Here is a 16,745-nt window from a genome sequence, read left to right as displayed (position 1 = left end):
CTTTGTTCCGCCCTGGTAATATGACAGGCAGGATTCTTGGACATGTAGTTTATAGACAAGGCCATGTTCTACTCTTTCCGATTATGTTTTGCATTGACTTGGTTTTTAACCTTTTTTTTTCTTCTCTGCATTTCTGCACAATTTTACATCCAGATGGTGTTATATTCATATTACACCAAATCAGTCACACATACCTAAGTTCTTATCAGAGAGGGGGAAATATTCAAGCACATCATTTATTTAATAGTCCCATGTGAATGATTTCAGTAGGATGAAAGAGGATAAAATGTTTGAGAGCAAATAAACATTACCTTAAGGACATTTCAAGAGGTTTTCAGAAACAGATCTTTGTAAAAGAATAAAAGAATGAAATAAAGCAAGTTCGCTTATTGAGGTTAATGTGTATCATTTGATTAAACCAGACGTTGAACAATTAACCAGAAGTGGAATTTTCAAAGCAATTTTTTGCTATTATAGCCTATAAAAGGAGAATTATAACACACCAAACATAACCATTTCTTGGATTCTTGAGTTCTTGAAATAAGCAATTATTTTTATAGAAGAAAAATATTTAACATCAAGATAATTAAGTCAACGTAAAGATTCTGGAAAACATCATATTCCTTTGTAAGGTTTTGTTTCTTTGTTTGTTTATGACCTAGTAAATTGTTAGGTCCCATCCTGTTTCCAACTTCAGGGAATTTAATGTGTTTTTTCCACAACAGGAAGTAATGTCAGTGGAGGACGAATCCACATCCTGTTACTGCCTTCTGGACCCTTTTGCATGCCACGTGCTGCTTGACAGCTTCGGGACCTACGCCCTCACCGGAGAGCCGATCACAGACTGTGCGGTGAAGCAGCTCAAGGTGGCTGTCTTTGGATGCATGTCCTGTAACTCCTTGGATTACAACTTGAGGGTTTACTGTGTGGACAATACCCCTTGTGCATTTCAGGTCAGTCTTTTCTCTGTAATTCTTCTCTTGGCATCTTGAAAGTGTGTGTTGGGTGGTGAGGTAGGGGCTTCCTAAACAACAATGTCTATAGAGAATTCTTTTGGTAAGGTTTAAAAAAAAACCATAAACCTGTCTTGAAGTATAAGCCTAACAATGCAAGAGTGATGAAAGTGTGATGCAGGATTTAGCAAAGAGTTGTTGAGAATCTTTTGCAAATATTCATGGATGGATACTTAAAAGCAAAGACAAACGTGTAGGACATCTAGAGAGGAAATGGCATGAGGCACGGGACTGAGAGTTGCAAAGGGTAGTGGGAAATTTCTTAAACCAACTAAAGGTTGTATTTAGGAAACAATGATAAATCATACCTGGCACCAGGCTGACATATTATATCCTGGAAACATAGTCTATTAATTACTAGGGCTACTGGGGCAGAGCTAGTTCAAGGTATTAGTTCCTTCCCATTTTGGGTACTTTTAGTCCCGTAAGGTTCATTTTAAATAGCTACTCATGAAGAGGGCTGTTTATTAATAGCAGCAAGGACATTGCAGAACTGCCTGTGTAAGCTTTGCTCATATAGAAATAACATAGCTCTCCTGACACTTCTCATTTCAGATCCCTGCTATTCCAGTCCTGGACCATTAAGTCCATTAGGCAGCGCATTTCTGCAGTAACTAGATTTTAAGACACTGAGCTGGAAAACTCATGTTTACCAATAGAAAATATACAATGACCTGAATCCTGAACATAAGCCAGGAAAGGCAACTCAGTGGCAGGCTGCATTCCCCCATCTTCCCCCACTGCCTTGTAATCAGGCAGATCATTACCAAGAACACATTTCCTCTTTGCCTTCTTGAAAAATGGGGGTCTTTCTAGGTGTATTATTTTGTAAAGAACTTCCATGTCAGTATTCAACCTCATCCTTGATTATCTTCTCCAACTCTTCATCCACTCTGAAAGGAAGATTTCCCCAAGAAAATACACAACAGGCATTCAGTAAACTAAAATCAAGAACAAAGACTAAAGTGAATGGTCTACTTTGGAGTCAGTCACTGCTTTCACTAAACAGTTGTAAGAAGCGTAGTTAGCACTGTGGTTGGAAGTTTAGTGCCTCAGCCAGATTTTAATGGCTAAATGAACTGGAGGATCCACGGAGGACTTCCAGTCTCCTGGTTCAGCTCAGTTCTCACAACTTTCTCTGTGAGGTGCTATTTCTAAACTGCTTATACAGCCAGCCAGTAGCCAAGTTGGGCTATCTTTGGAGAACTGATCCTACTGCTGATGTACATACCAACAAGAGAGATAGTTGCCCAGAGTTTCTTCTCAGTGATGATGAATTTATTTTCATTTATTTCATTTATTTTCATTCCTGTTGATCTTCAGATGCCCTAGCAGCTTAGATGTTTCCCATGAATTTACATTGCCAAGGAAGTGGTAAAAAGCAAAACCATCGTAAACCTAGCTTTCCAAATCACCATCTACTTTTGCTGGGGATGTGCCTTCAGAGTCTATGCTCTTCTCCCTCTAGTGGGATTCAAGTGTCTTTACTTCATTAGCAGTATGACTTCAATTAGTAAAACTTGAACTTTGATTTGGAGAAATGGTTTTCACTTGAAATGCCTCTGAACCTCATTCATGACTGTCTGGTTCAACTTGTGTTTTTTTTCTTGCTCCTATTTTGTTACATAAAGTGCATTTTGAAGTTGCATTTTCCTATACTTGTTATTGACAGGATGTATGTGTCAGCTGTCATAAGCAGCAAAGGCCATTCATCCCCTCTGGGATTCTAAGAAATCATCAACCTTGGTTGAATAACTTTTCTGACCCAGAGATACATTAAAATATAACTTGTATCTTTTGTGAACAGAGACTTCTAAGCCCAGGAAGTAACTATTCACCTACTGATTTCATAATTTCTGTGTTTTGTGTCTGAAGGTATTGTGCTTTCTGGATTTTTATTTGCTAAGTGAATATTAATATTAAGAATCCTCACTACAGAGTCCTTGGGAACATCTTAATATTTTGAATCGTCTGTCTTACTCCCATGGCTTTATGTGTGGCTTTTGGTATAGGAAAATTATGTATTTATTAATCCATTCAAACAGTCCCCCTTTAAGAACATTCAACAATTTACTTTTTCAGCCTCTAAGAATATAAAGTTAATATTGGCTCTCTAAACTTGGGTAGTACAAAATGGAAACAGTTCTATTCTGTGACCTTCACAGAATCCTTCTGCTTTATTAAAGTTGATACATAGTTCTTCATGAAGCATATCTTTACAAATTCTCCATCTTGGTCAATGGTAATAGACACCTAAAATCCCAGTACAAAGAAAGCTGATGAAGTTCAAAGCTAGTCTAGGTTACATAAAGAGTTTGAGGCTGGCATGGGCTGTATAGTAAGACCCTGTCTCAACCACTATACCCCCCCCCAAAAAAAAAAATCTCTTATCTTTATTTCAACTGTCATTCTAATGAAATGTTGATGGTGGTTTAGAAAGAAACAAGCCTGCTTCTCAAAGTTACTGTCATAAAAATACGATAACAAACTATGAGCCCAAAAGAGCTTTTCTCTTAGCCAATATAGTAGACTTGTTGAAGGAGATGATTGTATCCTCCATGTCATTCCTGTCTTACTGGGAAATTATGTCTCTCTAAGCACTTAACTGATCACCCTCTCATGGCAGGACCTTGTAAGAAGATATGCTTCCACACCCAACTCCACCCACCCTCTCAGAATTGGGCAGGAACCAGTCAACTCAGTGATTTCATTACACAATATTCCTGTAGAAAATATTAGAACCTTATCTGATATCAGTTCTTTTTTGCCATCCTTTTTCCCCTACACCTGCAGGAGTGTTATAGAGCTTGCCTCTCATGTGGTGTTCTGGGATAGTCTAGCTGAGTTATCTTTGAGGTGTCTTTGAATAACAAAATCCAAAGAAACCTCATCTAAATAGCTAAGACATAATTGATACAAGATCAGATTTTTTTTGTCAGCTGTTGTGCTTAAACTTGGGGCTTAAGTGTGCTGTCCTTGAACTTTTTTGCTCAAGGCTGGTACTCTACCACTTTGAGCCACAGCACCACTTTCAGTTTTCTGGTGGTTCATTGTAGATAAGAGTCTCAAGGACTTTCCTGCACAGGGTGGCTTTGAACCATGATCCTCAGATCTCAGCTTCCTGGGTAGCTAGGATTATAGGTGTGAGCCACTGGTTCCCGGCTAGGTTCAGATTTTTGAAGATCTGTTCAGGTAAGTACATCTAAAACTCTCTCCATGGAGAATTAAATCAACTCAAATACATTGCTAAGAAAATAAAAATGTCACCTCTCTGCAGGTGAGAGAATGGTAAGAAGAGAAAGGCAAAGTGACTTCTTACTTCTGACTGTGGCTGAAAGCAGCCATTTTATGTTTTGACTCTGAAGTGTCCTCCTTTGAAACATGTAAACCACAGGCTAAGGATGGGGGATATATTTTCCAAGCAGAAATATTTTAAGATCTTTCTTTTGGTTATTGTGTTTTATGACACACCCACACACATGCAGCTCAAACACACCTTGACACCAGGAAAGCAAGAAATTGGGCACTAGCCCCATCTTATCTCAGAAACCTGTTTTGTTTTCCCCTCCATTGCTCCCAGCTCTCCTATTCAGTACCTCTTGGTACTCATTACTTACTTGGCATTAATGTGGATTTAGAATCTAATTTCAAAGGATTTCCTCCAGATGTAGTTCTTGTGTTTATCAATAATGCAACCTTGGGAAATATTGTTCACGTAAAGCATTTAAAGGAAAACACCACAGCAACATAATTTTCGTGGATGTATGGATTTGTGTGTGTGTGTGTGTGTGTGTGTGTGTGTGTGTGTGTGTGTGTGTGTGTTTTAAGTTCAAACAGTTTTGTCTCATAAATATGTAAACCCAGTCTGCCTGTTTTTGTATCCCTGAAGCACACCTGAATATTGCTCCCTGTCTCATTAAATCAACATAAAGAGCTCGGTGAGCCACAAAGCACAAGTTTCTCCTGGCCATGGCTCTGAGAACTGGATAGTTTGCAACACCCAGTGTGAAAGGAGTTGTAAAGGGCCTAATAAAACCACCATCCAGAGCCTTCACATGCATTTTATAGACAAGAACCCGTCAGGCCCTATTTTCTAGCTTCATTATCTCAGACATCATTTAAACAATACAACCAAAGGTTTAACAGAGAACCTGGCATGCCAGAGCAGACAGAAAAAAAAAAAAATCAAGGGACTACCAGGCCTCAGTCTTGGGCTAAGACACATCCATCCCCATGGGAAATTCAAAGCTGATAAAAGGTGTCATTGTATCCCTCATATCCAAATCTGACTGCCCATCAGAATCATGTGAAACAAGTAACATACACAGATAACCATATAATATATGTAGTACACTATCTAAAAAATAACAGTAGGGTAGGACTGTATATGTGTACTAAGGACAATCATTTTTTTGTTCCTATTTTCTGGCAGTGCTGGGGTTCAAACACTGGGTCTAATTCTTGCTCATCAGGTGTTCTTCTACTTGAGCCATGCCCCTAATCCTTTTTTTGCTTTATTTTCCATATAGGGTTTTGTGTGCTTGCCCAGGGTCAGCCTTGGCCTAATATCTACCTACCCACTGCTCTTATGTCGCTAGGATTACACTCACCGCAAGCCCAGTATATTTTTTGAGATGGCATTTCATTAACTTTTAACCCAGATTGTCCTTAAATAGTTATCTTCCCATTCTTCACTCCCAAGTAGCTAGGAATCTAGGCTTAATTCTGTTTTAAAGTTTGCACATAGGATTTTATTTCCTTAACTCTAAAGCCAAATATGCTTTTGCAAATTTGTAAATACAGGGATTAGTTTATAATTGGGCTTTTTTATTTTAACAATAGTTTTATTACAGAATTACTATAATTGCCTAGTATTTTGTGCAAGATTATGAGATACTATTAATTGTATATAGTTGGCTCAACATGTGCAGATTAAAGTAATATGCTTAAAAAGCAAAACTAAATTGTGGTGTGTTTACATTGAGCGCCCTAAGGTAGAACTTTTAAAAAAATATCCTTTTTCCCCATGGCAATTTAAAGTAGATATTCATTTTTTTTGTTCCTGATATTCAAGTTAAACTTAAAGAGCACATAAAACTCTAGGGCAAATTTAGACTGCCTCGTGTCATGACATAGGCATTGATAGATGGACAGCTAGCTTGAACCAATGAAAAATTGTTTATGGGCAGAAGGAATAGCAGGGTGATCTAGAAGAAAATACACTAGACTACAATTAACTCCATAGTTTTAGTTTGCCCTGTGATTAACCAAGACATAAATTTACTAAGGTAGCCTCTGTGTTTTCAACTACCAATGAGGTACCTACTATTCCAACTCATCACTGTCACTAATAAGCCTATCATGTGACAATTTTGTGTAGTTTCTAAATATTAAAGTAGCCCTATATTGCACTAAACCATGCATGCTTTTGTATCACTTACTGCCATTTTTCAATGACAACTTACTTTCTTATAAGTTTAAGTAAATGAATTGAAAGTAATGGGGATGCTCCAGAGACCCTGGATCTAATGTACATAAGAATAGTCTATACTCTTCTTAAATTGTTTTGAGAGGCATCTTTCCCTCTCCCTCCCTCCCTTCTTCCCTTCCTTCCTTCTTTCCTTCCTTCCTTTCTTCCTTCCTTTCTTCCTTCCTTCCTTCCTTCCTTCCTTCCTTCCTTCCTTCCTTCCTTCCTTCCTTCCTTCCTTCCTTCCTTCCTTCCTTCCTTCCTTCCTTCCTCCTTCCCTCCCTTCCTTCCTTTTCTTTGATTGTACTGGGACTTAAACTCAGGGCCTTGTTTTTCCTAAGCAAGCATGCTACCATTTACTCACCTGGTGCTCTACCACTTGAGTCATAGCTTTCCATCTTTTTGCAAAAAATAAAACACCCTTTTGCTGATTATTTGGGAGACTGAGTCTCACAGAATTTTTCTGACTAGGCTAACTTTAAGATCCTCAGGATCTCAGCCCCCTGAGTAGCTAGGATTACAGGCCTTAGCCTTGGATGCCTAGCTTCCTATAAAATTTGTAAGCTTGCAAAAAAGGTTAATATATCATCAGGCTAATTATTTTGCTTCATTAGAAATAAACTCATATTAAATACATGAAGCCTAAAGAAATTTGCCCAAATGAAGCTTAAGTAAGTAATTTGCCCAAAACCATACAGAAATACTATTAGACATCTATGCTTTCGTCTTTTCCTTGAATGGTTAGTAGTCTTTTGATGAGACTTTGTGGTCCATAGGACATTCAATATCTATCTTGAAGCTTAAGCAACATGATTCTAAAATAAAATACAATCCTTGCCATGTCCAACATCAGTTCATGGTGTAGTCCCTGCCCTTAATGCCATCTTTCTGAGCAACATTTTTTCTTCTACCATTTTTTTTCAGCTCAGTATTGCCACTGTGTCTGTACATACTTTTCCTATCTGCATTGCCCATTATTTGTTTTCCACATAACCGGAACATATTCCTATTCAAGATTCACTTGGAAAATAACTTTCTGTTAGGATCACCTCTACTCTTCTTCCTGACCTCTTTGCTAATCTTTGTGCGACATCCTCTGTCTTCTTTTTACCTACTAAGCTACATTTAACTTAATACTGAGATACCATATTATCACATGGAAACTGTTCCATGTACTGTGAGCTTGTTTATGGCATTTCTATACACCCAGTGTATATAGCTTTATTGGGACATTCACTAACCTTGAAAGGTGAAACCAGTGATCCAATGCATAAAAGACCTATTGTCTCATGCTAGCGTTCATTTAGAAGACTTTTTTTCCCTGACCCTCCTACTTTCCTTCCTCTCTTCACATAGTAGATAATTGCTACCATATTCTTTTTTAAATTTTACATATATTTTTATTGTAAAGATACTATAAATAGGGGTTCGAGTTACATGAGTAAGATAATGAGTATATTTCCTATCCAGCATTGTTACCTCTTCTTTGTTTTTCCCCAACCATCACTACCCTCCCCACTTCCCCAACCCCTCCCTTCACCCCCCCTAAAGTTATAAAGTTCATTTTTAACATAATGTCTTGTACATTTCATTGTTACAATGGGTCAACCTGCATCCTTGTTTCAGCATTTTGTTTTTTCCCTTCTCCTCCCCAAATTAGAAAAATGTATATACAAGATGAAGGCACTAGAATTGAATAGAGTGAAAACAGTGGTTATACAATGGGAGAAGAACATATGAAAGAAACAAAAGAAATCACATAGTACATTATAAGTACATTAAAAACAGCAGCAACAAAGATAAAACCTCTTGTGTTCCTATTCTGGGGTTCATTTCACTTAGCACCATCTTATATGATCATATGTGCATAGCTTTTGACCTTTTCTACATCTCTGGTAAGATTATCCTAGAAGTATACTAGTTATTGCACATAAGGGAGACCATGGGACTTACGTTTCTTTGGGTCTGGCATACTTCACTTAGTATAATTTTTCGTAAGTCTTTCCTTTTCCTAACAAATGGGGTAGTGTTATTCTTTCTGATGGAGGCATAGAATTCCATTTTGTGTGTGTGTGGGGGGGAGGTGTGTATCACATTTTCTTGATCCATTCATCTACTGAGAGGCAACTGGGTTGGTTCCATATCTTAGCTATGGTGCATAATGCTGCAATAAACATAGTTGTGCTGGTAGCTTTAGTATAGCCTTTTTTGTGATTGTTTGGGTAAATGCCTAAAAGTGGGATTGCTGGGTCATAGGGGAGCTCTATGTGGAGTCATTTGAGGAAGCTCCAAACTGGTTGAACAAACTTAGATCCCTACCAACAATGCAGTAGGGTTCCCTTTTGGCCACATTCCCTCCAACGTCTGTTGTTATGAGAGTTCTTGATTATAGCCATTCAAACTGCACTGAGGTTTGCATTTCCTTTATGACTAGAGAAGTTGAGCATTTCTTCATGTCTCTATTTGCCATTCTTATTTCAGAGAGGTATCTCTTTAGGTCTTTAGCCCACTTATTAATCAGGCAGTTGTTTCTTTGAGGTTGTTGTTGGGGGAGTTAATTAGATATGAGGCCCTTGTCTGTTGTATGGCTGGTGAAGATCTTCTCTCAATCCATGGGCTTTCGATTGATCTCAATAGCTATGTCTTTTGCCATGCAGAAGCTTTGCAGTTTTATGCCATCCCATTTGTCTAACCTTTGCTTGTTGTGTTTCTGGGTCTCTATTAAGAAATGTTCGGCCTGTGCCAAGGAGCCCTAGAGTTTCTCCTATTCTTCCTGTAATGTTTTCAGGGTGTCTGCTTTGACTTTGAGGTCTTTGATCCATTTGGAGTTGATTCTGGTAAAGGGTGATATATAAGGATCTAGCTTTAGTTTTCTACAGGTGCTTAACCAATTTTGCCAGCACCATTTACTGAAGAGGCTGTCTTTCTTCCATTCTATTTTTTTAGCTCCCTTGTTGAAAGTTAGGTGGCTATAGGACTGTGGGTTTCATTTCTGGATCTTCAGTTCTATTCCATTGGTCTTCAGGTCTGTTCTTATTCCAGTACCAAGCTGTTTTGATTACTATGGCTTTGAAGTAGAGTTTGAAGTTTGGTATTGATAATCCTCCAGCACTGTTCTTTCTGCTAAGGATTGTTTTTGCTATGTGGGGTCTTTTATTGTTCCATATAAATTTTTGGATTGCTTCTTCTATTTCCTTGAAGAATTAGGTTGGGATATTGATAGGTATCACATTGAATTTGTAGATAGCCTTGGGAAGTATTGCCATTTTTAACAATGTTAATCCTCCCAATCCAGGAGCATGAGAGGTTTTTCCACTTCCATAGTTCTGCTTTAATTTCTTTTTTCAGGTTTTTTAAGTTTTCATCATAGAGGTCCTACACTTCTTTAGTTAACTCCTAGGTATTTTATTTTTTGTGAGACTATTACAAAAGGAGTTTCTTCCCTGACTTCAGCCACACTTTTTTCGTTATTGGCATATAGGAAACCCGTTGATTTCTGAGGGTTAATTTTATACCCTGCTACTTTGCCAAAGTTTCAAATCAGCTTGAGTAACTTGGGAGTGGAATCCTTTGGTTCTTTAAATACAAGATCATGTTATCTGCAAAGAGGGAGAGTTTTACTTCATCTTTCCCCATTTAGTTCCCCTTTAAACTTGCATCTTGTCTTATTGCTGTAGTTAGGCAGTCTAATATACTAAATTGAAGAGAATTGGAGAGAGTGGACATCCTTGTCTCATTTCTGAATTTAGAGGAAATGGCTTTAGCTTTTTGTAATGCTAGCTGTAAGTTTGTCATACACAGCCTTTATTATATTGAGGAATGTTGCATGGATTCCTAGTTTTTCCACAGCTTTCATCATAAAGGGGTGTTGGATCTTGTCAAATGCTCTTTCTGCATCTATTGAGATAATCATGTGGTTCTTATCCTTGCTCTTGTTGATGTGATGAATTATATTAATTGATTTGCATATATTGAACAAGCTTTGCATCCCTGAAATGAATCCTGTTTGATAGTGGTGTATGATTTTTTTGGATGAATTGTTGAAGTCAGTTGGCCCAAATTTTATTGAGAAGTTTTGCACCAATTTCATCAAAGAAATGGGTCTATAGTTCTCTTTCTTTGATGCATCCCTGCCTGGTTTTGGGATGAGGGTTATGATGGCTTCATCGAAAGAGTTCGGTAGTGAACTTTCACTTTCAATTTCATTGAAGAGTTGGTGTGAGTTCTGCTTTGAAGGCCTTGTAGAATTCAGCTTTAAATCCATCCAGTCCTTTTCTTGGGTGGCTACTATATTCTTATGCCAACTCTGCAATCTGTAACATTGTGAATTACCTGTCCAGTATAGCAATTGCTAACTACATGCACATGCTTAAAGTTAAATTAACTAAAATAAAAAGAATTAATTGAGAAGTCACTCTAGCCACATTTTAGGTTTTTAACAGCCACTATACTTAGCAGTTCCCACATTGAAAGTTTTCATCATTATAGTAACTTTACTGCTGGCCTAAGGATCCTGAGGAACACTCTTCCTATAAACAAGACTAAAGAGCTGATGGAAAGGATATAGGAATCCAGTCATTTCATCTTAAGAAAATACACTAGCAACCTGTCAATATTTTGAAAGTGTAAAGAATAAAGAATAGAAGTGTTTCCAAGAACGTCATGATAAAACAAGTATGATGGAGCATAGCAATATCCCCAGCACTGGGAAGGTTAAGGCAGGAAGATTATGAGTTCTAGACTAACCTGACCAAATTTGTCTAGAATATGGCTCTGTATTGAGTATTTGCCTACTATGCATGAAACCATTTAATCCTCAGTACTTCAAGTACAACTAAAACAATAAATGTGTCATTATAGATAGACAAGAGATAAAGAAATAAAGCTGCTTTTTGTTTTAGTAATTGAATGTGATTCAGCTGTCTATAAAACATATTGCTTAACTTCATATATGCTTTTGTAGAATCTTGGAAGATTATGCTACATAAAAGTTGTCCATTGTATTTTTCTTCCTGTTTCTTCAAGGAGATGGTAAAACAGTTAATGGTGATTTTTAAAGTGAATTTAAGGAGATCTTCTATCTCCAGTAACACAGAAAGCCTTACTCCTCAGTAATGCAATCTTTTACAGAACATGTATTTGTCCTATTATTTCCTTTGTCCTGTCATATCTCAAGTACAATGCCGTCACAAATTTAGAACCAATTAAATGTTTGCTCAATAGAATTTTTATAAGCTCTCTCAGAGAGAAATACAGGAGTATTCACCTCAGAAATTTGTTTTTATTTGTGAAGTAAAACTAGCTTGATAAATAACTTATTTTTCCCCTTGGCCTTTTGATGTAATAACTTTATAAATGTACTGCAAGTAAACGTGCGTTCTAGAACATTTATTCTGAGCAATAATTAATAACAATAATAATCAGATAACCCCTTTGTTAATGAAAACTAGAACAGAGTGCAAAGGGCTGCGTCTAATTTCAGTGTCACCTATGGTGACATCTCAGGCTATTAACAAATACTTACCTTGATTGTGCTCATCTCAGAAGGAAATCTATACGATCATGGCAACTCAGCAGTATTAGCATCTGCTTGAGGACAAGGAAGCCTTTCAGTTTAAACAAAGATAAGGTGTGTTTTAAAAGCCTGCTTGACATAAATAATAAAGAATAGATGTTTTAGCTGGGTGCCAGTGACTGACACCTGTCATTCTAACTACTTCCTGACTACTCAGGAGGCTGAAATCTAGAGGATCAAGGTTTGAAGCCTACCTAGGTAGACAAATTTTGCTGTATCCAAGATAGCAGGAAAGAGCTGCTCTGCAGGTACGGTTTAAGTGGTAGAACACGAGCAAATGAATCAGGAAGCCCTAAATTCAAACCCTTGCATTGCAAAAAGAAAGTGTGTGTGGTGGAATGGGAAAATAGTTGATCGTCCCAGACATTAAAGAAGTATATGTCTCTTACTCTGTCTGGTGTTTCTGGAAACCTGTGTAGTAAGCTTGGAGGTGCAGTTGTTATGCCTCTTCTGTTTTTCTGCCCCTACAGGAAGTGGTTTCTGATGAAAGACATCAGGGTGGACAGCTACTGGAAGAACCAAAGTTGCTGCACTTCAAAGGGAATACCTTCAGTCTTCAGATCTCTGTCCTCGACATCCCTCCATTCCTCTGGAGAATTAAACCATTCACTGCATGCCAGGTACTGGGCAAATGGGCTTCTCACAGAAACAGCTTTGCTGTCACATACCCCAGGGATGGTCCTGTGCATGGCCCTCCTCCTTCAAAAGTATGGATTTCATCTCCAAACTGTCACAGAGATATCACAGTTTGGGCTACACACAGAGGATGAAACATATTGTCATGAATTCACAGATTGCTAGCAAGTGGAAAGAAAGGCGAGTGTGTGTCAAGTAAAGTGACATTTTTTTCTCTGCTGTTTGAGTTGTTGCTTAGTATAAGTGGAAGATGACAATTGAACAAGTGAGGAGCAGAGTTTGTTTGTTGATTTTTTTTTTTACTAAATTTGACCAGATGAGACATTGTTTTAATCAGCTTCAGCACTGAACACGCAACTGAATATTTCAGGGTGGTGATTTCAACTTGCAGAGCACTATGGCTGTCGGGGAACTAGAGATGTCTCTTTTCCTATGTAAAGTACCACTGCCAAATGAATGAATTTGAGAAGAAATGTCAAATCAACAAGCAAAGATGGTATCATGTCTCTTGAGAGCGCTTTTATAAGTATATAAGCATACTTGTGCATTAGTTTCCATATGCTTCTTAATAGAGCTTTGTTTTTAACATCACAGGATGCCTTGGAGTCTCTGGGGATCATCCATAGGGATTTGAGAACACTCTTAGCATGCAAAGACTTCTTAACACCTTGGGATACCATAACTGAGAACTAGGAAAATTCAGCCTAAATACCCGGGTAGTCCATCCATTTCTTAAACCAGAGCTCTGTGTGTGTGTGTGTGTGTATGTGTGTGTGTGTGTGTGTGTGTGTGTGTGTGTGTGTGTGTGTGTGTATGGGTGTGTTTAAATGTGTCAGTATACTTCCTTAACCCTGGAAAAGCTTCCAGTAGACTCACATGTATGTGGAATCATAGGACATTTACAAGCCCAGAAATATAATGTACAAGGCCCTGTTGGGGTTTTACCTTTTCATTCTTGCATTATTTATCATTTTAGAAAACTATATAAAGGTACACCCTCATTAGAAGGAGAATAGCCAACATGTAAATAATAAGCACTTACAATTTTTGTGATAGAAAAGCAATGGGATCACCAACACTTCTTAGTTTTATAGTTCAGAAATTTCATATTGGCCAATGTTATGGTTTATTATTCACTTTTCAGACTTCTCACTATCTTGGGAAGAACTAACACACCCTATATATTTTTATTATTATTATCTTTAAGCAGTTGTACAAAAGAATTTAAATTCAATCAGTTTATAAGTACAACGAATCCTATGTAGTTCTAGTGCACTCTAAGTATTATAAATGTCTCTCATGGTCTTAAATAGTGGTTTTGTTTGTTGTTGTTGTTTTGTCTTTTGTTTTTGTGGATTTTTTTTTGGAGGAGTGAGATGGCACATTCTGCAAATTTCCTTGTGGAGATTGTTTATGAATAAATGTATTATTTATAACATACAAACCTAGGTGTCTTTGCTTTCCAGTAAGCAGTATTCAAAGTTTCTAGTCCAAATTGAACTTCAGAGTATTGTTAAAACAAGTCCTGATAGTCATGCAAATTCCTCTGTATTAATCTTTATAGGTTATAAGGGCCTCATTTCACTGAATCTAATGCGAATGACTCCATCCAAAGTAACTATTAAGTTTAATGCTTGAAGATAAAAATTCAGATGAAAGAGCCATTACCTTACAGCAGCTCTTAAACAGTAATTCCAATACCAGGGATACCAAAGAGAGCCCTAGGCAGAAGAAGCTGAGGGAGCTAAGTGCCTGCTGACCTCAGAGGATGCACTCGACCAGCCAAAGCCAAGGGCCTTGGCTCACAAGGAATCCCAGCAAGCGTTACTGCTGGGATGGCTTGGATGCATGGAGGTTGTGAACATGTATAAATATTTGCCTTTTGTAATTGAGCATATTTGAAAGAGTCTTGGTAGGCTGGGGAACAATTTAATTTTCTCTGCATCGGGAGGCTTGCTACTGAGTTTTCATTTTCACTCCATTTTTCTTAATCCAAATAGCTTTGTGTTTGATTTGTCCTTCCTCTTTACCTCCCCTTTCAACACTTTCCTTGCCCCTTTTCCACCGAAAACCCTGAGCTTGTGCGGATACCTGTTGTGTTTAACATAAGGCCATGTTGTTTGGCTCCAGCATTAAATGGAAGAACTTTGGGAGGGTTTGTGTTCAGACTGCTTGAACCTTGAATCTGCTCTTGCAGATTTGATGTGGATAACAGAGGTGAGTTTTCATTAGGTTTTACTGGTTAGCAACAAACAGGGCTTCCTTTATGTCATCCCAGAGAGATGATTGAGACTGATGTTCTGACAATTCCTGATACCATGTGGAGAGCTTTCCTTCAACTGGTTAACTTTCCTATCTCTTCCTCCTCAATACATGGAAAACTTTGAATGTCATTATTGTCTTCTTTTCTTATCTCTAACTCAAAATCAGGAATCTAGGAATTGACATATTGCAGTGGACACTAACCCCTCCTCTTTCAAGATACTCTTCTGTTTGCTTTTGGGAATGTTCAAATTTCCAAGGAAAGAAGAGACCAAGAAGGTACCTAGGGCCTAGAATGTTTGCCTACAAATACCAACAAACTTTGGAGACTTGTTTTTAGAGCAATCCTGAGCAAGGTAATGAAGACCTATGTCTAGAAGGACTACCCAGATTCTAAATCATCCTGGTTTAGGTTAGGGAGCATTTGTTTATGGAATGTCACTCACCTGCCCTTAATTGATCAAGAAACTAGGTATGATGGATGTGTGCAAGGAGAGGTTATGGAGGGTTTTCAGCGATCTGGGTGCAGTAGCCCTCAATGACCTTGGTTCAAATAAAAATTGAGGTCCAGTGCAAATAATTCATCATTCTGCATTTCCTTCCCAAGCTTTTAGGCTCTTCCACAATCACAGATATACTTTGTTTGTTTACTTGTCCCATCCTTTGCCCCTATGTAGAATTAATAATTCTGCTCTGGGAGGTACATAAATAGTTCTGCTCTTGGCAGGTTACTGGGACATCAGAGCTACTTCCTCACGGTTTGTCTGCTGTCATAAGCAGTATACGATTGATTATTTATTTTTACATCCAACAAGACACAGAGTCAGGTTGTCACGTCCCTAGGATAAAAGCAGCTGTCTCTTCAGCATGCTATGAATCTTGGAGAAACAGTGTCTGTCTCCTGCTATGATATGATTTACATTCTCTCCATCTGCTAGGAACCTAATTATCATGGAAATCAAAATGAAAACATTTCCGGAATTCTTTAAACACCCATAACTTTGCTATACTTTGCCCTCCATATTGCATGTTGTATCATTCCTCTCAGCTCAGTGAGCATCTTGGGTGATTCTGTTTTTGTTTTATTGGGGTAGGGCATGTTTTCCCTTTTTTTGTTTACCTTTTTTATTTATTGAGAAATGAAAGCAAAGATAATTGCCCTGAAAACAGACTAATTGGGGTGCTTCTAATTCTTTTACTTTTTAAATGTTTTATTGAGCACTATTGACAGCTGTAACTCAAGTCAACAATAAAAAACTTCCTTGGGTAGTCTCTTAAATTCAGATTTTAAAAAAGAAAGGTTTAATTTGTGTCGTGGCATGGAAGACAGACGATAGGATTTTTTTTTTTTAATTTTATTTTATTTTATTTGAGAACATACTGTACAGAGGGGTTACAATTACATGGGCAGGATAATGCATACATTTCTTACCAAGCATTGCAGCCTCCTCCTTTGTTTACCCTTCACCTCCCTTCCCAGCCTCCCTCCCTCCCCCCACCCAACGATAGGATTTTTTTAATGCTTAGTTTCATGGCTTTGTGCAAAGAAAGATGATCTCTTCAGTGGGCATTACTCTCTTACCTTTCTTCCAGTATTTTTAGGAAAAAAATATATCATGTGGTATCTAGACGACACTTTCAAATAAATGATAAGTGCTCTTTATTTTTAGCAAAGGTAACTATCACCGAGGGATTAAATCCAGTGTAGAAGACAAACTGGCTTAAGAGTTGGGCCTTGACCTAGGCTTTCTGTAGCCCTAAGACCCAAGTATTTATACTGTTAAACTATAAT

At 37.8% G+C, this 16,745-nt stretch overlaps 1 protein-coding gene across 6 annotated transcripts in view; it reads left to right on the top strand.

Moving 5' to 3' along the window:
* The window catches only part of Unc5d (unc-5 netrin receptor D), a 571,205-nt gene that overhangs the window by 529,904 nt on the left and 24,556 nt on the right, over window positions 1-16,745 (top strand). For 5 of the 6 annotated variants that reach the window (XM_042701474.1, XM_042701473.1, XM_042701466.1 and 2 more), the window contains 2 exons: window positions 726-953; window positions 12,526-12,675. In XM_042701474.1, coding sequence (XP_042557408.1) covers window positions 726-953; window positions 12,526-12,675 — 378 coding nt within the window. The remainder of the gene's footprint in view (window positions 1-725; window positions 954-12,525; window positions 12,676-16,745) is intronic. The other variant, XM_042701476.1, reaches the window with a different exon arrangement.

Source organism: Dipodomys spectabilis, unplaced genomic scaffold (assembly GCF_019054845.1).
Source record: "Dipodomys spectabilis isolate Male_0828 unplaced genomic scaffold, ASM1905484v1 ptg000009l, whole genome shotgun sequence".
NCBI lineage: Eukaryota > Metazoa > Chordata > Mammalia > Rodentia > Heteromyidae > Dipodomys > Dipodomys spectabilis.
The sequence above is the reverse complement of the archived record's forward strand: the minus strand, read 5'-3'. Positions and strand labels throughout refer to the sequence as shown.